Genomic DNA, 21829 nt, shown 5'->3' on the forward strand with positions numbered 1-21829 from the left:
CAATGAACGGTGGCTTCTTCATGGAATAGTGCGTACATTCGAGATGAACCATCACACCAACGGTGTGGCTGTGAGACCCGATGGCAGAGGGTCCGTTCCGGGGGCCATGCGTTTTTTTCACTCCTTCCCTTGATCCTTGTATATTCCAGTAAACATCAGTCGATCCACACTTTTGCGATGTTTGTCACTTTGTGCCTTGTTTTTTTCCTAAATGGGACGGTCGACAGGGGAGGTCGATTCCACACCCACGTTAGCCCCATGTGAAAAGCATCTCACTGCCGTTATATTCTCCCAAATTCCAACACCACACTCATTGATCCTACAGCGTCCATTTCCAGTCAGCAGTCACTCCTTATAACTCGAAACCAACCCTGCCTCTGCTTCTGCTTCTTGCAACCCACACGTTCATTGCAGTAGCCATACATACACCTTCCTTTTGGACTGGACATAGACTGACCTGCAGGAGAGATATCTGCCGTATAAGTCGCAACCTTTTAGAATTGTGGAAAACTTGACAGACCTGAGAGAACATCACACAGCTGTCGCAACAACCACACATCGAAAATGCACGCCTCTTCATTCCTCGTCCTGGCCGCCGGCGCCATGTCCGCTGCGGCTCAGTCCACCACCACCAGCACGTCTACCATGACTGCCTACATTACCATCGCCCAGTGCAACCCGACGAACACCTTGTGCCCTTTGTACAAGCCCTCTTCGACTTCGTCGTCCATCATCAGCACCACCTCGTCTAGCACCTCCGTCTTCACCCCCACCCCCACCCCTTCATCCTCCTCCGCCGCCGCCCTCTCTTCGTCCTCATCGGCGATGCCCGTCTACTCGGTCAAGAGCTTCGCGGCCCTCAACACCACCACCACTAGCGCCCCTGCTGCTGCCACTTACCCGACAGCCGCCTTCTACAACACCACGATGCCCAAGAACCCTGCCGCTAGCCCCATGCCCGCTATCCCGACCTCGGTCGGGGCCGTCCCCCTCTCAGGGCTTCCCCGGCGGTAAGGGTGGCAACAGTGGCAGCGGCTACCCTACCGCTCCCTCTCCTATCCCCACCGCCGGCGCCGCTGCGCTCCAGCCTCTTATGATGGGTGTGATGGGAGCTTTCGGCGCCATGCTTCTGCTCTAAGCGCATTACGGGGGCGTTGCCTTGAGCGGGCCTGCGAGATCGGCGCAAGCCCGCGAACAAAGATCAAATCCCCATCAGCCACACGACTTCAGGTGCCGTACGGTCAAGGGGTAACAAATACTCATCTTTGCTTGTCACATGTTGCGGGGCTTTTTTATATATTTTATCTCCCGTTGCTGCGATCGATACCCGAACCACTTGGTTCACCACTTTTCAATTCTTAACGCCTTAATTGTTCATACTTACTGGGGACGAAGAAGCCGCTTGGAGTACCATTTCACCACGGGAGGATTATGTCGGGCTATGAGCTACCACGAACGCAAACGCACGAACGCAAGAAGAGGCTGACATAGCCTTCCCGATGGAATGACCAACTTTTTTTCTTATTCACACCGACAAAAGCCTGTCAATGTTCCTTTGTGCTCGAAAAATCAATAGACTTGGCGATTAAAGGGGAAGGGTTCGTGGGGATCCGCGAATTATACCCATGGCGTATAGAGAACATCTCATATTCCTCGAATAGGGGTCGTGTGTTGGCATGTCAGACAACAAATACAAATACAAATGCAATATGGTTTATCCCACTTCGGGTCTCATATGATGTGAGATTAACTAATATAATTGCTGGTTCATCATAGTATACTAGTCTCAGGGCAAAGAACATGCAAAACATCACCAGAATGGACCGAGTGGTGCCGTTACAAGCCGTATTAGGGTGTAAGTCCAAGAACACGCGAATCACATGCTGCGAGAAGTCACGATGTCACTGGGAAGCACAACCTTGGCCTTTGGTTATTACTCACCAGCATCTAAGATATACATGTCGAGGGCTGATCTGCATACTCCGTTTACGGTCCTCCCCATAGACATCCCCGTCCCTACACCACTGAACGTTTCCGCTGCCATGTCTCGAATTACCTGGAACTGCATCTTGGCAAACATGGAATCTGGGGGCTCTGGTAATCAAGTTTACTACTATGCAAATGCAATTTGAAACGTTCCTGGGCTGATCTTTGATGGGTTAAAGAGGAGGAAGCATAGTCAGCCCCTTGCTGCTGATCCACTCACAAGCAGACTGTATTCAAGCCGCTCGATACATACACACTGCTCGCCTATCACTGTTTACCAATCATTACCCATCCTATATAATTCCTTTCTCCCAGACTGACTGATCCTTGGGTTGCACAGTCATGTCAACCTCATTCTGTTGTCCACAATGTTGCTATCCTCTAGGCACCCCTAGATAGCCTCTGGCTTGGCTAAAGATGCCATAAGTCCGTTCATCATGTGCTTGGGCAACTCGTGCTTGTACGGCATGCACTGCAAAGGCTGCTATTCTCTGTCTCCTTACATACTTTTCCCGCGCAACCGTGAGTGGTAGCATGTGCACATGGCGACTCGGCATCCTGTAGAGGAGCGCCGATGAGTGCGAAAGTGGCACCCGTTTCCAAAGAGTCGATGAAGTGGTACACAGAAGCCGGCGGGTGTACAGAAGGCGTTTGAAAGCCCCCTTGCGCATATCCATTGACGATATCAGTCATATCTTTAGCAGGCACGCCCAAGGGAGCCGTGATCGAGTAAATGTTTTTTGACAGAGGCATCCTGGCTTCATCAGAGAATAAATACAAGGCTAGTATATTACGTTAGCATAGTCGACAAGACACCACCAATGAGCCATGCCTGTCGAGGGAGAGGGGCAGTGTGTACTAACAAGTGATTGTCAAGTGTCAAGTTTATATATTACGTCTTGGCCGACTCTGGCGTCACTTGGGTAACGGTGGTGGTCTTTGGGACTTATCAAACAGAAGATATTGTTACTGGTCGTAGGAAAGTATCGTGCATTTATAAAGGGTCCCGGGCCAGCCTCAACTCCCTCCGTTAACCTATATCCCGGAGCCCGTCGCCTCGGTCTGCCAGATGACATGGAACGAGCAAAGGACATCTGCGCTCCCGAGTCTTTCCCAGAGACAAACCGATGCAGGGCACGAGATTGCATCTCATTGGATCGGATCTCGCCTTATTGGGAGCCTGGCCGCTGGTGCTTTCTCCCCGAAGAGACTTAATCCTTGTATATAGCAACTCAGGCAGCTGGGGCTTGCTGCGGGAAACTGGAGCATTCGCCGTAGCCCAATTGGTTCTGGCCATTCGGAAGACTCCATATGTCTTGCAGGATTCCGTATGCGGCACAAATGGCACGCAACGTGGAAATGTGACGAGTTATTGCATGGGGGACTACGCATGCTACTCTCTGCGAAGAATGATGTGCAGCAAACTCGGCCAAGCCGACCGGTTCCCGCCATAATGCATATGGATTACCGGCTGGGTGGTTCTCTCAAGTCGGATGATAGTTCGGAGTGAGCTCTTGCTTACTTTGGCCCAAAGGCGAAGACGGTGCCGTCTAGCCCTATGTCTTGAGATACGGACCTTTGCCTACAAGTGTAGCACCCGCCTGGCAAAGCCTCGTAGCACAGGTCTTGACATGGCCAATTGGTTTCTAATGCCCTCCATCCAACCCCGCGCCCAACCAGTATCATGGACGATAATCACCTGCAAGGAGCTTGGTTAGCAGGCCAACCCGTCGTATGATGCTTGCAGTTGCCGTTGCCAACCAACACAACGACAGCAAGTATGCCACCGGCATACGACGACTGGGCTGTCATTTCCCGAGGCCGGTGGCTGCAAGCTGGGTTACGACGCGGCCAACGTGGCCAACGGATGTATGGCACATCGATCCTATCGGTCGTCGCCTGTCACGGGATGGTCGGGTAACGCGGTGTTACAGGCTGTCCGCAGACGAACTGCAGCATCTGATCTGGAGTCATGTTGTCTAACGTTTGATACGGGAAGGATGGTGGTGACCCAGCCGTCTGGCAAGACAGGGGTGCGAACCATGTGTATGTATATCGCGAAGTTTGCTACCCTGCAGCTGCAAGAATTCAGTGCATACCTTATTCATACGGACGGTATAGTATCGATGATATGCCACCTGCCTCTTGCGCGGATATCTGGGGCAACGGGAAAGTCAATGGCTGGCTGCTCGACTTGGCATGGAACACTCGATGCATGGCCTGACAAAAGGGGCACTCATCCCCGAAGACACTGGCTCCTGCAAACAAAGAGAACCGACATGTCGTGTTCGAATATAGCACGTCGAGGACCGAGCAGACTTGGCCCCGGCTACGAAATGCTGAAACGGTACGTACGGGTGATTTATAGACGGGCCGAGGAGGTTGATGCGGAGAACATCATCACGGATCCCCCGTCTACATTGGCGTTGCTGCCTTCCTCTTCGATTTGCTGACCCCTCCTTGCAGCGCATTCGACCCTCGTCGTCAACCTTGACACAGCTCGTATCATGCCACAGCGTATGGGTTGGGCCGCACCTTTTGTTCTCCTACGCGACTATAGGAAGAATCGGCTGTTTCCAGCATCAGATGCAAGCCCAAAGAAGGTTGATACAGGCTAAGGGGATTCACGAAGTGCACACGCAATCGAGTGATTTGAGACGATGGAGAGCTGCTCGGCCTTTCTTATACTGCACTAAAGTAAAGTAAAGTAATCCAAATCCAAATCCCCCAATCTCCCCCCTGTATTCCATGCGGGGTCCCCCCCCTGGAATGTTCGACATGGACCCCTCTACGTCAATCAATAGCTCGCGAAAAGGTAATGAACGAACAGAGCTGGCAGAGACAGTGAATCTTCAAATGCCCTAACTCGAATGAGGATCGCCTGACCAGATGCATCATGTTCACAATACGGTCGATGCACCGAGTCTGCCGTAGTCGTTCTGGTAGTAGTTCAGTCGCGTCGTCGCTTAGCGTACCCAAATGCGCTGCTGCACTTTGAAACACCCCCTGCCACAATTGGACTGGACCCTGTGTCTGGACCGAACCGAACTGAACTGAACACTCCCTACCTTCCCCCCCCTCCCTTTTTCACCCGTCACTCCTTTCCCGTGTGTTCTACAATCACTAAGTCGCAATACCTACATATTGATCACCTGGACTTTCTTTCGACGTCCAGAGCCCTAGAAGACCAGCAAAATGGCCGAAGCAGACGCTCCCAAAGAAGCCGCAGCCGCCGCAGCCGCCCCCCGAAGCTGCTGCCCCCAAAGCTGCCGCTCCCAAAGCCGCCGCCAAGCAGTCGTACTCGACCGACCCGGCCCTCTACATCTACACCTCGCTTACCGCCGGCTCGAGCCACATCGTCACGGCCACCTCGCGCCTCGAGACCATCCTGCGCGCCAACCGCGTGCCCTTCAAGGCCCTCGACATCGCCACCGACGAAAAGGCCCGTATGCTCTGGGGCCGCCGCGCCGGCAAGGATGCCTCGGGTCGCGTGCGCAAGCTGCCCGGCTTGGTGCAGATGGGCATGATCTTAGGTGTATGAGAACACGATGCCCAGCACCGCCAAACAAACAATAATAAGAAGATCACCGAGCTGACACGAATTCTTACAAATCTACAGGATCTGGTCGAGATCGAAGAATGGAACGAGTACGGCGAGCTCAAGCAGCACGTCAAGATCTACTACGACGAGTTCACGATACCCGCCAAGGGCGCCGAGCCGCCACCGAACCCGCTGAGGAAGAAGGCGGCCCAGCCCGCTAAGAAGGCGACAGGAGCGGCTGCCGCTGCAGCAAAGGCAGGCGCCGCCGCCGCCGCCTCCGCCTCCGCCGCCGCAGGAGCATCGAAACCAGTCCCCGCGGCCCCTCCCATGCCCGAGAAGCAAGTGGCGGCGGCCACCGCGGCGAAGGCGGGCGACAAGAAGCCTGCCAGCCCGGGCTCTGCCGAGATGCCCATCCGCAGCATTGCCGAGGAGGCGGCACAGAAGGCGAAGCAGGTGCGCCTGGACAGCTTGCGTGCTAAGGTTCACGGAAGCAAGAAGGACACCACAGAAGAGAAGAAGGAGACTACGACGACAAAAACAGCGACAGAATCAAAAGAAGCAGCGATAGCCGCAGCGGGCCTGCAGTCGCCAACGACGGGGACGTGGAAGGCGTCTGGAAATGGCGACGAGGACGATGCCCACTTGCGCCAGGTACTTCAGAGCCCTACGAGCGGGACATGGAAGACGGGCGAAGGCCCTAGTGCCGGCATCACCGAGCGTGTCGAGGACGAGTCCTCCGAAGAGTCAGAGGAGTCTTCAGAAGAAGAAGATGACTCTTCAGAGGAAGAGTCTTCGGATGAGGAGGAGGGAGAGAAGGTGGAGAAAGAAGAGGAAAAGAAGGAAGAGAAGAAGGAAGAGGAGAAGAAGGGAAAAGAGAAGGGGGAGGAGGTGAAGAAGGACGTAAAGAAGGACGTAAAAAAAGACGCAAAGAAGAAGGAACTCAAGAAGGACACGAAGGACCCAAAGAAGGACCCAAAGAAAGACTCCAAAAAGGACTTGAGCAAGGACCCAAAGAAGGATGAAAAGAAGGACTCGAGCAAGGATACGAAGAAGGACGAAAAGAAGGACGCGAAGAAAGATGTCAAGAAGGACGTCAAGAAGGACGTCAAGAAGGACGGGAAGCAGGATGTGAAGAAGGATGTGAAGAAGGATGTAAAGAAGGACGGCAAAACAAAAGAAAAAGCCAAACCGATGAGATTTTAAGGACGTCAGGCCACGACAAGGGAAACCGCGGTTCTCGGCGCTTGATTCGAGCATGCCACCGTTGAGAGACGACAACATTTGATGCGGTTTTGGGTTGTTCGGGGCGCATGTGTGTACGAGTATACAGAATCTACAAGCCTGCTACTCAGAGTAGTCTAGGCCTCAATTGAGTTGAAATACCCATCTTCATCATTTTATTTCGCTCATTTCTGCGAGGTTTCCCTCTCTGGCCCAGATTTACATATGCAAGTAATGACAGCACTTATGAATGACGTATGGTATAATACTTAGTACAAGCCATCATCATCACTGGCTGTCCCTTGCTGGAAATTGGCGACTGCTTTCCCCTTTCCCTTGGATCTGATCGAGGACTTGGACCTAATGGAGGACTTGGACCGGATGGAGGCATTGCTATTGCCGACTCCGTTGGCACCGCCGCTGCGATTACTTTCATAACCTTCTTCGTCTTCTTCATCACCCACAGCCGCTTTGCCTTTCCCCTTGCTGCTGTGGGCGGCAACGGCCTTCCCTTTCCCCTTCCCACTACTACCGCTGCCGCTAGACCTGGGCCGCAGCGGAAACTGTTTCTCGCTTGCATGTGCCGTACCTGTTGGGGTTGCCAAGTCGTCTTGGGCCACCTGCTGTTTCTCGCGCACACCCTCGAACGTGGCACGTACCCGCTCGTAGTGCTCCAGCTCCCCTGCGCTGACACTGGGGATGAGCTCGCGGTCGGCGTCGAGGAAGTCCTGTTCCGTGACCATAACGGCGATGTCCTCGGCCGTGGCGTGGTGGTCGAAGTAGTTGGCCGTCGAGACGGGATGCTTGGTGGCCGGGTCCGCGTTGAGGGCGCGGATCTTGGCGTCGACCGTCGTGGCCTGCCGCGTCACCGCCTTCAGCATGGCGTCGCTACAAAGTGCGTAGAAGTCGGCGCCCGTGTAGGTGAAGGGCAGCTTCTCGGCGACAGCGGCGAGGGAGACTGAAGGATGCAGTGTGAACCTGGTTGCGATGCCATGTTAGCTTTTTCATCAAATACGACGGATGGGTATCAACTGACTTTCTCGTGAGCGCTTCCATGATGGTGAGCTGCTTGTCGTGGGTATCGGAAACGCCGAGGTAGAGCATCTTGTCGAACCGGCCAGGGCGTAGGAGAGCCTGGTCGAGCAAGTCGGGACGGTTGGTTGCTCCGATGACGAAAACACCACCTCCGCCGTCATCACCACCTGACATACCATCAAGCTCGGCAAGGAGCTGGGACACGATTCTGTCCATGACGCCACCGCTATCGCCTTGATTGCCTCGCTTGGGTGCGACGGAATCAAGTTCATCAAAGAACACCACACACGGCCGGGCATCCCGAGCGCGTTGGAAGACTCGGCGAACGTTTGCCTCGGATTCTCCAATGTACATGTTCAGCAGTTCCGGACCTTTGACACTGAAGAAGTTCAAGCTATACTCTGTGGCGATGGCCTTGGCGAGCAGGGTTTTGCCCGTGCCAGGAGGTCCGTAGAATAGAATACCAGACCGTTTCTTCATCCCCTTGGCGAAGAGTTCGGGCCGTTCAAGAGGGAGCTGGATCGTCTCCTGAACTGCATCCTTGACGTTGTTGAGACCGCCTACGTCGTCCCAAGTGACATTGGGAATTTTGGGAGCCCCTATAGCGTCGGCGAAGTTCTTGCGCGCTGCATCTACCGCAATATCGAAATCGGCCTTTGTAAGGCATCGCGCAGCTGAACCACCTGCTACCTGTATATCTCGGACGGATAGAGCATGCTCACCCTTATGGGCACTTATCGATAGAGCTTCAAGACGGGCTTGGCGCGCAACAAGCGCCCGACCGACAACATCAACCAGGTCCCCTGCGACCAATGCAGCTGTCTTGATGGCAACGCCGCCAAGTTCGAATTCGGGAGCTAGAGGTGTGCCCTGGCCCTCGATGATGCTTCGCAGAATGCCTTCACGCTCACCTTCGTCGGGGGCACTCATCTCCAGTTCATGAGTAAACAGACCACGAACACCGTCCGGGACCTTGTCAACGTCCGTAGTGGTCGCGATAAGGACCCGAGCTTCAGAGAGGACTTCCTTCATTGCTGTCACCATGCGGTCTGCAGTGAGTGCTTCGAGGTGGCGAATAAGCAATGCACAGTTGGCCGGACCACAAGTCATGGCACGATCAGCTCGCGCCTTTAGGAGGCCTTCCGTTTTCACATCGCCTCCGCCGCTGCCCCCTTCATTGAGTATGTCGTACGCATCAATGCAGAACGTATGCAGTCCGATGTCCGCACAGGCATCCGCCGCCAGAGTCGCTTTTCCAATGTTGCGCTGCGTCGACACAAGAAGGACGGCAATAGGGGGCATCTTGAGGGTGAATCGCGCGCTTACTTGTCGCAGCTGCTATAAGCTCACGTAATCGTCTCCTGAGAGGGGGCACAAAGCGTCTTGACTGCTCTGGAAGCGTCAAGGCGGTAGGGCTTGACGCAGGTTTGGGGGTTTCTTCCAAGCCCAGGTAATGCCGCCAGCTGCTTTCTTTCGTGCCCGGGATGGAGCTAGTGACAGAGCCAGACTGGGCAATCTGTGTCGTCGACGTGTCGATACAGGCAATACCACCCCATACGTCCTCTTCGTCTTCCTCCTCGCAATTCTCCAGCTTTTGCCGCGCTATGTGTCCAATTTGAAGCCACGCAACGCCATCGGGCTTTGAACTTGACGACCCGGACTTATCTGATGTTGTTAGAGTAAGCAAATCGTCGACACTTGTACCATCGGAAACTCCAGGCGCATCCTGGAGAGTTCGTCCTAGCTGTGTATCTATGGGGATAGCCACGAGGTCCCCCGTCTTGACGACTCGTGTGCGGCGCGCAAAATGATCCTTCAGGCCGCTAAAGATGACGGATTGCAACGCTCGCTCAGAAGACAGCGGAGTGCGTATCTGCTGAAGCGTCACTTCCCGAGCGTATGGTGGGCGCGAAGAGCCGGTGATCTTCATCTGACCCGGTCTCGGAGGGTATGCCCACCGCTTGAGAGGCGACAGCCTCACATAGGGTGTACCATCCAGGTTTGCCACCAATATCGGCGAGAGGTAAGCGCCGGGACTGGCAGGTTGTTGTACCTGCGAGTCAAAGAAGGAAAGCCGCCGGCCGCCATTTTCGTGTTTCGAAGTTGGAATTTTCGTCATAGGTCGGCGTGAGTAGCCCTCTGGCAGACCATAAACCTTTGCTGGCCGCCACGTCGGCTCTGCCGAGTCGTTGTGCACTAAGCTGCCCAAGCCAAAGAGACCAAGTCCATTTGCCGGAGGCTCCTCCGATGTCTCGATGCGGACCCAGTCTCCAGAGAAGCATCCTATTCTTGTGAGAGATGCGATATCCACGTATACACGAGCTTCTTCGTCGTCATCAGTGCTTGGTTTAGGATGGAGCAAATCCGGAGGGATCTCCGTGACAAGGCCGTGCGTCTTGAAGAGACGGCCCTTCGGGCGATCTGGCCGAGCTGTAGTTGCAGTAAAACTAGAGAATACCGATCCAGGTGTACTTATGCCATTCGTTTTCCTCCCGCGGCCTAGGGTCATGGGAGTTCCCGGTTGCATTGTCGACACTCCGCTAACGACCGTGGTGGGCAAAGATGGCGCATGTAAGGAAATTATGTCATCCATTGAGTCATCCGACAAATCGTACTCATTCTCGAACTCAGACACCTCGGTCTCGGTTTCTGTGAAGGAGTCTGCTGCGCCAGTGGTGTTGCCCGTCTTCTCGCGATCTTCAGCGGCCGAATAAAACGAATCGTTAGCAGTGTCTTCTCCTTCTTCCTCGGTAGGTCCGTTGAGGGTCCGTGAAGAAGTTATAGGCTCTCGGTCTTGTTTGGAGGCATGGCCGCGGGTCAAGATGATTTTGGTATTCGGGCCCAGTATGCCTTGAGCGACTGGCTCGCAGAGCATGACCTTGCCAGGCGTCGCAGGGACATGGGTGACTGGGTGTGGCGGCAGTGGCAGAGGGAACAGATCGCCATCATGGACGACCCTTAGAGTGCTCAATCCCGCGCGAAGTGCGGTTGCAAGGCGCTCCCCTGGTTTATCTGTTGCCGAGTCCCCCTTTCCTTTGGTAGAAGGGTGCTCTCTGAAGAAGGTACCCTCTCCATTCTCCAATCGCCTCGCTAAATCGCCTTCCAAACTGACGAACACAGCATCCAACTCCAAAGCAATCACGTCCAGGACCAGTACCTCGATACCGTGTCTACTATGGCTGGATAGTTTCGACGGGGCGACCTGCTGAAGTGTAGTGGCGAAGTTTTGCAAGGCAAGCGAAGAAGGGGAGAACTGGATGGTCGAGTGCGCCAGATCGTCAGACTTTAGGATGGGCACGATGGTCCAGTTCGTCTCGGCGGGAGTCGCGTTCGGTGCCCACGGTGCGATGGCTACATGGTGGATGTCGGGGACTGGACTCGACTCCTGCTCACTGTTCTGCTCTGTTTCATAGACAAGACATTAGAATCGATGCACGGCGACGGCGTATGCACCGGGGAATAGCCACTAACCATGAAGCAAATGGGGAAACAAGTCAGCGAAGAGATCATCCGACACTATGCCAACGTCGCCTTTCACTTGCTCGTCAAGGACCAGTCTCGCGGTTATAGAGGGTTTGTCCTGTCTTCTTCTCCTCCGTCGCTTGTCAGGGAGAGCGAGCGGGTATTCGTTCGTTGTCATGGCTGTCGAACGCCGGCAGACGACGCGGTCTCAGTTTGTCGCCGAAACGGTTTCGCCAGGATCAATTAGAGAGGCAGAAGTCATGGAACGTCCAGGAAGAAGGCAAGACGGATGTCCCAGTGTAGCATTAGTCCATTACGTGGAATGCCGCGGCGGTGTTGCGCGTCGTAAGGATACTATCGCGACTATCCTATCTCCAGCAATCCCGCTCGGCATTCACTCCCAGCCTTTGGCCGAGGCACTGGCCGGAGGTGGCCTGGTGGCCTCTTAGCGGGGCCCTGTCGGTTCAGCCCCCATTAGCCATCCCCATGCTGCGTGCCTAGTGCGCTGCTGTGCGGCAGCTCCTACCTGCTACCTGTCTGCCCTCTGCCTGTATCCTACAGCCCCTACAGCGGCTCGTTCACTTTTCTCTGGAGCCCTGTGTGCACTGGCTTCCAGTAAACGGCCCGCCGACCTTTATGCAGGCCCGAAAACAACGAAGCTGTCCACGTCCAACGTGTCGCGCAGTAGTCTTACGTTATCCAAGTCTCGACCCAGAGTCGTTCGTTGCAGGTCCCTCCATACACCGACTATGTCTCGCGATTGATTGCGTTGGCAACCTGACGAGGACGGACTCAGGCCGTGTCTTATGAAACGCTTTTCATCAAGGCCGTTGGGCTGGCTTGTCGTAGAGCGAAAACCACCGCCAGTTGCACATGTCAAATTACCACAAGTGGATCGGCGGCCCCCACCCTGAGGAATGGCTGATGGGTAGCGATGGTCAGAAGAAGCCTAAGCTGTCTCGTCTATGTATGTATCTCCTCTCTCGAATACTCGGTACGCGGAGGTGGAGGGAGATCGCATCGCAAACCCCGAACGTCGCAACACCTAGCACTTGAGCCACTCTCCAGCTCCAAACAACGAAACGCACCGCCGTCCCTGGCACTACAATGACTCTGTATCGACCCGCTCGACATGGATGAGGCCTTCAGAATCAGAAGTGCCGTGTCCAGTAGCGGGTGTGACGTCAAGGCCTGTGGCATGGCGTTTTTCTCGAGGCTGTTCTTGGTGCTTGGCTTCGATCTTGCTTTGGTGCCTGGTCCACTGAAATTTGCCAGTCGCCAGTTGCCAGTCGCCAGTCGCAGATTTAAGATTGCTAGGATTGTCCTTCATCTGCCCAGTCCGATCTAATGGAACGTTCCTCCTTTTCTCCTTTCCACGCCTAAGCAGATTAGGTGGTACCTGGAGACCAGTAGTACCTTTGCCTTTCTTGCATGTAACCCCTTGGACAATACAAGCAAACATGAAAGAGGGTGCACACGTGCAGACACCCAAGTCCAAGTCCAATTCCATGAGCGCATAAACGCAGAACAACTGCATCCTTGGTTTTCCAACGTCTGACTATCGGGCTACGGTCCCCCCACGAGTCAAGGGGTTTATAAAGCGGTCTGAAAGTCTGGACTCTGGACCCTGTGCCCGCGTCGTCCCATTCTCTTAAGATTTTCTCTCCCCCTACACGTACATTAGCATCCGTCTTGGGGATAAGGTTCCCGTTCCCGCACCTGTGCCCTGTGCTGTCGATCCCCTAGGGACGCACTGCTTGTTTATATATATATATATATACTTTTTTTTTCCATCCCGCCTCATCCGTGCCAACCGACCGAACCGAGACATACATACATACTACATGAACGGCACGGGGCAGCAGCGGCCGGTAGTCATGAAGGCGTCTGCCGAGAATATGCAAGCCGGTGACTCGCGGCCGGCAGGGGCTGACCACGTCCAGGCTGCTGTTCAATTTACCCACCAAGCCGAGAAGCTGTCGCTTCAACCTCGCAATGGCGAAAGCCCAGAGAACATTGCTGTCAAGGCCCAGTTCATCACACCCCAAGATGCCGTGGTCGTCACCGCCGACGGAAACCGATTGCCAGGACCACCGCTCCAAGAGGCCGTCAAATTAAACCATCTCAAGGATGAGCTGCACACCACCCATTCTACCGACGCGGTCGAGCCTGCCGAAGAAGCAGCCCGCGGAAGTTCAGACCAGGCCAGAAATGCTACTGGTCCTGATGAGGTGGAGGTTGAGGCAGAAATCAACAGCGAATCTATACAAAAGGCAGGCGATGATTCTCTACAGAGGTCGATGCCTCCATCGCACACGAATCCGTTATTCCCACCTTTGCCACTATACGGCCCGTCTTCGATCTTCCGCGATGTACAATGCATGACCTTCCGGGTTTCCTCGTTTTTCCTGAGCACGGGCTTTCTGGGCGTGGTTGTACTCGGCGCTCTATTCACCAGTATCCCCCCTTGTTCCACCATGCATGGATGCGATTGACCCTTCGAAACCCCGATGCGCGGCGACCATTCTACGAAGAGGAAGTGCGAAGACAGAAGGCGCGGCAAGAGATGGATCGAGCATGGAAGCGCAGAAAGACACAAGACAAGATCAGTCCCGACAAAGAAGCCCCCGTGGCGAACGACGGGTTCGTCCCAACCGAGGGCGGTCCTGATCCTATTATCTGCGATGTTGGGTACTATGCGCGACGGGTCGGTCTAGATATGGAAGAGTTCCAGGTCCAAACCGAGGATGGCTTTATAATAGACCTCTGGCATATCTACGACCCGAAAGAACACACCAAGTTAGATGAGAAGGAGAGGACCTTTCGTGGACCAAACCTGTTCACGGGGGAGGCTAAGAACAGGCCAGAGACCCCAGGGCAGAAGCGCAAGTTTCCTGTGCTTCTACTGCATGGGCTCATGCAGAGCTCGGGTGCATATTGTGTCAACGACGAAGACTCGCTGGCTTTCTATCTTTGCAAGTCTGGATATGACGTGTGGTTGGGAAACAACCGCTGTGGTTTCAAGCCTAAGCATGTTCTCCTGGAATATGCTGATCCGCGCATGTGGTGCTGGAATATTCGTCAAATGGGTGTTTTTGACCTAGCTGCGTTGACCTCACGGGTACTGTACGAGACGGGATTCGAGAAGCTCGGTCTGATCTGCCACTCCCAAGGTACGACACAGACGTTTGTTGCACTCGCCAAGGAGCAGCGCCCGGAACTTGGAGAAAAGCTCACCGTTTTCTGCGCTCTGGCACCAGCTACCCATGCTGGCCCGCTGATTGGAAAGGCGTACTTCAAATTCATGAGGGTCATCTCGCCCGCCATGTTTCGCGTGGTGTTCGGTATACATGCATTCATCCCCTTGATGATGACCATGCATGGCATGATGCCTGCCCGCATCTATGGCTGGCTGGGATACAAGGTCTTTTCTTTTCTGTTCGACTGGGCCGATACCCGATGGGATCGAGCACTGAAGAACCGCATGTTCCAATTCGCCCCTGTCTACGTCAGCGCGGAATCGATGCGATGGTGGCTCGGGCGGGAGTGCTTCGCCAAACACAAGTGCATCTTGTCGACCAAGGAGGATTTGCACGCCGAGGAGCGTGAAGACGCGGAGACGGATGGGCCTCTGGCCGACCCCCATGAGCTGGAAGACTCGGGCCTGCTGATGAAGCTGCGCAGTCGCTTCCGGAACCGAACTCACTCGCAGTCGCACGCGCACGAGCACGAGCACGAGCACGAGCACCACCATAAGCGCAAGCCGAAAGGCGCGACGGCATGGTATAACGAACAGGCCCCGCCGATGGCCTTGTGGGTTGCGGGCAACGACGATCTCGTAGACGGAACCAAACTGATCCGCCGGTTTGAGCGTGGGCGCGAGCCGCACGTACAGGTGGTTCACCACAAGGTGATTGCCGAGTACGAGCATCTCGACGTCATCTGGGCCATGGACGCCGTGGACCAGGTCTTCTCCGAGGTGCGCGAAGTGTTGTGGAAGACGTGCAACGTACGGGAGGAGTGCCGCGTCCCCAAGGGTTGCGAGATGGTGCCGGCTTGGACGCCCAAGCCCCTAGAGCCTGCGGCGATGGACGCGGATCAGTCGAGCAGCGACTCGGCGTCCGAATACACCACAAGATAGAAACCGGCAAGCGGATGACGAAGGCCACACGAGGTTATGAAAAGAATCGGGTACGAGGAACTGGATGGTACAAATGCTATATACCCTGGGTTTTACCTACCTCTGACACACATGCTTCCTTGGATAGACGAGCTGTACATAATGATAATCAAGAAGATGAAACGCTCAGACCCCTTCAGCCGCAACGCCGGTGACATGTTTGCTTCCCGCTACCTAGTACAGAAGGGGCTCAGCCGGGTAATGGGGTCCCTCATGACTCGAGATGAAGAAAGAGCTCGGCTCCGGCGGTGTCTCATTGGCTGCTTGGCTGCGATGGGCGCAGACTATCTGGCAAAATCTGGCAACATCTGGCAAAATCTGGGGTACCAAGAAATTGCTCTTTCTTACCCCAGTATTAGCGTCCCTTGGCTTTCAATGACAGGTTGCGAATGTGGGGGGATGTACAAGTACGAAGGAGCGAAGGAGCGAAGGGGCGAAGGAAGAGCCGAGATAGGACTGACTTCCTCACTTGCTGTGCCGACCAAGTGTCAAGGTGTCACCTGCCCTGTTGCCCCCAACCAGCGCGTCAAACCCGAACTAGTACTTCCCTCTTCGGGCAATGCCAGTCGGTCGGAGCAACTGCCGGGGAAGCTTCACCTCTTTCCCCTTCCCTCTTGCCTGCTGCGTCTCCATCTGTCCCGAGGTCCCTCGGGCTGTTCACACAATATTTCCCATACGGCCTAGGGGCTAGATATCTTTTCCCATTGCAACCCTCCCAGACACACACGCCCATATTCAACCGCCGGGTACGGTTGTAGAGCTCCAGTCTGACACTATCCAGGCGTCGTTTTCCTAGAGACGAGTTAGACGCCGTATAGACGGCGACGCACCTACGTTCGGCCATGGTCTTCAGATCTAACCATGCCAACTTGGCAATCCCCGAGGTCGACATCTGGACGCTTTTGTTCGAGAGGAAGGAGAAGGAATGGACTGACGATAAGGGTGATACCAACAACACTTCCATGCTCCGATGATAGCCGAGCTCGCTGTGGAATCCGGCTAACACCAATAACGTCACAGAACTCTTCATCGATGGCGAGACTGGTTCTGCCTACAATTTTACCGCGCTCAAGAGCACTGCCGTAGATTTCGGCAAGGGTCTCAAGTCGCAATGGAACTGGGATAAAGGCGATGTGCTCGGCATATTTTCGCCCAACAGCATCGACTATGCTCCGGTGGTCTTTGGTACGCTCTGGGCCGGCGGTGTGTGCTCAACTGCAAACCCCACGTACACCGCCAATGAGTTGGCGTTCCAGATGAAAGACTCCCAGGTGAAGGGCATGGTCACACAGCTGGCTCTGCTTCCTACCGCACTGGAGGCTGCTAAGCAGGTCGGGATACCCGAGGACCGTATCGTTCTGATCGGCCATGATAAGGACCCCAGCGGCAACTTCAAGCATTTCACCCAGCTGAAAAACACAAGCTTGTGGGGGTTTTCCCACCCAGACTCGGGTTGATCCGAAGAAGGATCTCGCTTTCCTCGTCTACAGCTCTGGTACGACAGGCCTGCCGAAGGGGGTCATGCTCTCACACACGAACATCGTGGCCAATGTGGTTCAGTTCTCTTCGGCCGAGAAGCGAAGTGGGTTGCACTGCATGGGCGGCCAGGATGGGAAAGGAGACAAGCAACTGGCCGTTCTTCCTTTCTACCATGTCTACGTGAGTGCTCATTTCATGAATCCAACTAGGCCAGAGTATACTGAGACAATTCCAGGGCCTGACATGCATACTGCATGCCACGGTTTGGGATGGCTACCAGGCCATTGCACTTCCCAAATTCGAGCTTGAGAAGGCGTGCAAGTTGATACAGGATTACCAGATCACGTTTGCCTATGTGCCGCCGCCAATCATACTGGGCTTTGCAAAGCATCCCATCGTCGACAAGTACGATCTGTCCAGCCTCAAGTGGCTCAACTCCGGAGCAGCACCCCTGACCAAGGAATTGGTGGACGCCGTGTGGAAGCGGCTAACTATTCCTACGAAACAGGGATACGGTCTGTCGGAAACGGCGCCTGTCACCCATATGCAGTCCGTCCTAGAGTGGGCCAAGTTCATTGGCTCCGTTGGTCCTATGATGGCCAATATGGAAGCCAAAGTAGTTGACCTCGACGGAAAGGAGCTACCGCTCGGTCAAGTACGTCATATCTTAATCGCATCGCTAAGACGATTGAATCTAACCATGCTTTTTAGGAGGGTGAGATCTGGGTCAGGGGACCCAACGTCTTCCAAGGGTATCTAAACAGACCTGAATTGGCAAAGGACACGTTCAGCGAATGTGGTTTCTTCAAAACCGGCGACATCGGCTATGTTGATGCAAAGGGGAACTTCTACATTACCGATCGGCTGAAGGAGCTGATCAAGTACAGTAAGTCCAAGCCTAACCATCTGGATCTACTCTCTTCCCATATGCATGACTAACCTCGTTTTTCTTAACTGCAGAGGGCTTTCAGGTTGCCCCAGCAGAGCTGGAAGGCATCCTCCTTGGACACAACGAGATCACCGACGCCTGCGTTATTCCTGCCTTTGACAAGGAGCGATCAGAAGAGGTCCCGCGTGCTTACGTTGTCTTGAAAGCAGAAGTACCACGGACTGAAGAGAAGGCCAAAGAGCTGATCGACTGGGTTGCTGGTAAGGTTGCGCCTCACAAACAGCTACGCGGCGGTATCAGGTTTATCGATGAAGTACCCAAGAACCCAAGCGGGAAGATCCTGAGGAGAGTACTCAAGGACCAGGCAAAGAAGGAGGATCGAGCAGAAGGGCCCAAGCTGTAAGGGGAGACATGTCTGCATATGCCTGCTGTTGTCTGCTGTTGCGTTCGCAATCGTTTCGTGTCGATGCTGTACATTCATATCTCTTGGGAGTCTAGTCAATCCAGGGGGGGATTGTTTTGTTCTACATTATATACATTCAGCCTGCTGGCCAAAGTTCGGCATGCGCCTAACGCTGTAAGCGTTCTTACATCCGCGAAGCGCTCTCTAGCTATACAATCAAAGCCATGCTGCGGCATTAGCCCAACTTCTCGGATTCCTCCAAGAGCTTCTCTACGCTGAAGTTGCCGTCGCCGCGTGCAAAGGCCTCGAGCAGCTTGCGCTTCTCGCCGGTGCCGTGCAAGGCCTCGGCGCCGTAATACTTCTGTAGCAACATGACGAGCCACTGAGCGTCGGCGAGGGAGGCACCGCGGCCCTCGACGAGGTGGCCGGCCATGAGCACGGCGCCCTGGTCGCGGGCCAGGTCGGCGTCCCAGTAGTGGGTGACGGAGGTGTGCGGCTGCGCCCACTCGCCCCTGGCCTTGTACTCGGCCAGCTGCGTGAACAGCACCGTGGCCGTCTGCGAGGGCGCGTCGAACACCCACTGCAGAAAGTGCATCTCGGCACCCACGTCGGCGCCCCGCGGCACGGGGAGCACGAAGTTGGGGTACCGCCGTGCCGAGTGCTCGAGGGCCCGGTAGGTCGGCGAGGGCAGCACGGCGCAGAGGCTGGTCGGCTGCGAGGCGTGGCGGAGGCGCCAGACGGCAGTGAGTTCTTTTAGTGGCAGGGCGCGCGCCTTTTCGAGGTCGAGGATGTCGGCGAGGGATTGGATAGCGGCGCCGCTCGATGAGGAGGAGGAGGATCTCGGACTGGGCGGCGGCGTTGGCGGGGCTGTGGTGCCGTCCTGCTGTGTTCGTGTTTGCTGCTGGGATGGTGGAGCTTGCTCGTCGGCGAGGAGGGCGTCGAGGCCCGGTATCGTGACGCCGTCCTTCTTGCGCACCTCGTGGATCTTGTCGGCGTAGGCGGCCTTGAGCTGGTCGACGTCCTGCAGCCCTTCCTCCTTGGCTTTGCGGGCCAGCTTCTCCTTGTATTTTTCCGTCACGCTGCGCGAGATCTGCGACGTGGTCAGGAACCGCGCGTCTTGGAACCGGACGTCGTGCACTTGCGCCCACCGGCGCTGCTGGAAGGCTGGGCGCACCGTCCGGAGCGGCTGGCGGCCGAGGAGGTTGCGCAGCATCGGGACGCGGAATGGGGCGGTGGCCATGGCAGGCTGGCTATGCCGCACAACTGCGCAGACGAGACGGAAAGGGCCAAGAGATGAATTGGGAATTTGGTGAGGAAGAATCGGGCCAGGCCTCGCTTGAACCGCAAACTAGAACGGCCGAGTGGATGGTGATGATGCTAATCAGTTGCAAAAGTTCCATGCACGTTCTATAGATTTCTAGGCTATCGGGTGCCAAGACCCTGACATGACGGAATTAGCGGCGCCCTCCGCGGAAACTGCAAGCAGCGTATGGATGCATACCTATCACATAGGTAATAGCTATGTATGTCTGGCCTAGAGTAAGACCAGCAACGTCTCTTGGTGTTGAATTTCTGTGCGAAACTCCTTCATTGCTACGAACGTGACAGGCAGAACACGCTACCACGTATGCATATCAGGACAGATTATGTGTACTTCATCAAGGCATGTGTATTTTTGTTGGGAGCCTATCTAAAATACCTCGCATGCGTCCATCTTAGGGACGTGCGAGATGGACCCAATCCGTCGTTCCATCCCTCCCATCATGATCATCAAAGTTTTCATTATATCTCTAAGTCGTTCCTCATGCCAGGAGTCAAATACCACCATGCCCCGACCACCTACTACTCAAGAAAAAGCTTACAGCTTCTGCATAGCAGCAATATCGGTGGACTGCACGTAGTCCTCGAACTCTTGGATCTCCTCCTCAAGCTCGGTTGTGGAGACCTTCTCGTCCTCAATGACCAGGTTGATCTGGAGCTTCTTGATACCGAAGCCGACAGGGACCAGCTTGGAACCACCCCAAACCAGACCGTCCTTCTCGATACCTCGCACAGCGGCCTCGAGGGCAGCCATGTCGGTCTCATCGTCTTTGTAGATGGTTAGCATCGTTGATCATTTCGCCAGAACTTTTTAGAGTAACATACCCCAAGGCTTGACATCCATAGTCACGATGGACTTGGCAGCCACCTTAGGCTTGGCAGCCTTCTTCTCGCGGTAGGCAGCGAGGCGCTCCTCACGGATGCGGACGGTCTCCGGGTCCTCCTCCTCCTCCTCATCGTCACTGGCGAACAGGTCGACGTCATCGTCGTCGTCAGCAGCCTTCTCGGGAGCCTTGGCGGGGTTTACGGTGAGCTCCGAAGCCTCAGGGCCGTAGGCAGTGTAAGGCTTGGAGGCATCGCCAGACAGAGTAGCGAACTCATCCTCGAAGGTGGCGATGTGCTTGTACCAGCGAGCAGCGTTGGGGTACTTGGCGGCATCAGGAGCAGACTTCAGGGCCTTGAAGGTGGCAACATCGGCCTGCGAAGGGGTGTATCTTCAAGACAGGTTAGTGTCGCTCCACCATACATATGGGCATTGTTGAATCAAGAGTTTGGATAATAAATCAGAGCTGCACAAAGTGCTGGATTTGTCGCCATGCGCAGGGTCTTAAGCTGCTCGGAAACACGGACCAATTTTTCTCATCATGTGAAGGGGAATGCTTAGGGTGCAAAGGTAATGATATCTTGTCAGGCTTAGAACGTCGTTTTTCGCACTCGCGACGGTCACGCCCTGCCGCCGAAAAGCAAACAAGTTCGGCTTGATCGCAATCGCAATCGTAATGCGAGGATGACTTACCCAACAATGTAGGATCGGGTCTGCACCCAGCTGTTCAGCGTGGCGAGGCCCTGATAGTAGAGTCAGTTTCTCTCTGTGTGTCTCTTGCGACTGGGCAGAATGACTGCTCTCCTCCCCCATCAAGACGAGGGGAGGAGAGGAGAAAGTGACTTGCGACGTACAGCATCAGTAAGAAGGTCGAGGAAACCCATTTTGACTGTTTGTGGTGGTAGAGAAGGGAAAATTCACGAGTGGAAGAAAAGGAAGCTCGTGAGAGGGGGTATCAGAAAAAGGTGAAGAAGAGACGTGGGAGGGAAGAAGTATCAAATAGTCGTTGGGCAAGGGAGAACCAAAGAGAGAGAGAGAATGGAAGTTTTTCCCATGGCGGGGTCAATTGAAATGATTTTTCCTTTGGGTAGCGGAAATTGGGCACTTGGACCCTCAAGGTGGGCACCCCGCCGAATTGCATTGGCGATTTGGGCACCAGAAACCAAAACCAGGCACTACTAATAATGAATCAACACCAGCCACACTTCCACGGCAGTGTGGAAGTACTCCGTACCCTGAGGACAGCCAGCCCCCTAGCCCCTTGCTTGCCCCTCTTCTGGCCCCTCGTCCTTCTCGCCCGTGAAAGCTCGCTAAAGCAGTCCGATAAGATAAGCCCCAAAGGAGTCCGGTCCAGACGCCCGTTAGAATGACGGCACCCGATTGATTTCTGGAAGCAGCTCGAATAAGCTGTCGCAGAAGCTCGTGAAGCTGAAGCTCTGGGGGCGACACCGGGATATATACACATCGATGGTCTTCCTTCGCTTGAAACC

The 21829-nt window shown here is 54.9% G+C and overlaps 7 protein-coding genes across 7 annotated transcripts; 4 read left to right on the top strand and 3 right to left on the bottom strand.

The window, feature by feature from the left end:
- Positions 1-564: 564 nt before the first annotated feature.
- PG998_001284 (uncharacterized protein) lies at positions 565-1014 on the top strand (the record flags this gene model as incomplete). The annotated part of the gene is made up of 1 exon (XM_066868102.1): positions 565-1014. The coding sequence occupies one exon, from the start codon at positions 565-567 to the stop codon at positions 1012-1014; it is 450 nt and encodes a 149-aa protein (XP_066736517.1).
- Positions 1015-4764: 3750 nt separating this feature from the next.
- On the top strand, positions 4765-6730 carry PG998_001285 (thioredoxin-like fold protein; the record flags this gene model as incomplete). The annotated part of the gene is made up of 3 exons (XM_066868103.1): positions 4765-4778; positions 5173-5521; positions 5606-6730. The coding sequence occupies 3 exons, from the start codon at positions 4765-4767 to the stop codon at positions 6728-6730; spliced, it is 1488 nt and encodes a 495-aa protein (XP_066736518.1).
- Positions 6731-7017: 287 nt separating this feature from the next.
- Positions 7018-11423, bottom strand: PG998_001286 (Peroxisomal biogenesis factor 6; the record flags this gene model as incomplete). The annotated part of the gene is made up of 4 exons (XM_066868104.1): positions 7018-7726; positions 7785-9108; positions 9134-11185; positions 11255-11423. 4 exons carry the CDS (start codon positions 11421-11423, stop codon positions 7018-7020), a joined length of 4254 nt encoding a protein of 1417 aa, XP_066736519.1.
- A 1666-nt stretch (positions 11424-13089) lies between these two features.
- Positions 13090-15386, top strand: PG998_001287 (uncharacterized protein; the record flags this gene model as incomplete). The annotated part of the gene is made up of 2 exons (XM_066868105.1): positions 13090-13680; positions 13704-15386. The coding sequence occupies 2 exons, from the start codon at positions 13090-13092 to the stop codon at positions 15384-15386; spliced, it is 2274 nt and encodes a 757-aa protein (XP_066736520.1).
- Positions 15387-16267: 881 nt separating this feature from the next.
- Positions 16268-18196, top strand: PG998_001288 (uncharacterized protein; the record flags this gene model as incomplete). Its single annotated transcript, XM_066868106.1, has 6 exons — positions 16268-16367; positions 16446-16851; positions 16916-17084; positions 17140-17559; positions 17616-17790; positions 17865-18196. The coding sequence occupies 6 exons, from the start codon at positions 16268-16270 to the stop codon at positions 18194-18196; spliced, it is 1602 nt and encodes a 533-aa protein (XP_066736521.1).
- Positions 18197-18431: 235 nt separating this feature from the next.
- PG998_001289 (ATP11 protein) lies at positions 18432-19436 on the bottom strand (the record flags this gene model as incomplete). The annotated part of the gene is made up of 1 exon (XM_066868107.1): positions 18432-19436. One exon carries the CDS (start codon positions 19434-19436, stop codon positions 18432-18434), a length of 1005 nt encoding a protein of 334 aa, XP_066736522.1.
- A 594-nt stretch (positions 19437-20030) lies between these two features.
- Positions 20031-21342, bottom strand: PG998_001290 (uncharacterized protein). The gene is made up of 4 exons (XM_066868108.1): positions 21194-21342; positions 21033-21082; positions 20342-20730; positions 20031-20284 (listed from the first exon to the last, which is right to left on the bottom strand). The coding sequence occupies exons 1-4, from the start codon at positions 21221-21223 to the stop codon at positions 20055-20057; spliced, it is 699 nt and encodes a 232-aa protein (XP_066736523.1). The 5' UTR covers positions 21224-21342; the 3' UTR covers positions 20031-20054.
- Positions 21343-21829: the final 487 nt, after the last annotated feature.

This window comes from Apiospora kogelbergensis (assembly GCF_038363985.1).
Source record: "Apiospora kogelbergensis strain CBS 113332 chromosome Unknown utg000001l_segment0_segment0, whole genome shotgun sequence".
In the NCBI taxonomy this organism is placed as follows: domain Eukaryota; kingdom Fungi; phylum Ascomycota; class Sordariomycetes; order Amphisphaeriales; family Apiosporaceae; genus Apiospora; species Apiospora kogelbergensis.

Excerpts from the sequence above, each read along its gene's own strand:
- PG998_001290 (XM_066868108.1), bottom strand. The coding sequence starts at position 21,223 with ATGGGTTTCCTCGACCTTCTTACTGATGCT. Across the intron at positions 21,083-21,193 it reads TCGACCTTCTTACTGATGCT|GGCCTCGCCACGCTGAACAG; the intron begins GTACGTCGCAAG and ends CTCTACTATCAG. Across the intron at positions 20,731-21,032 it reads ACCCGATCCTACATTGTTGG|ATACACCCCTTCGCAGGCCG; the intron begins GTAAGTCATCCT and ends CCTGTCTTGAAG.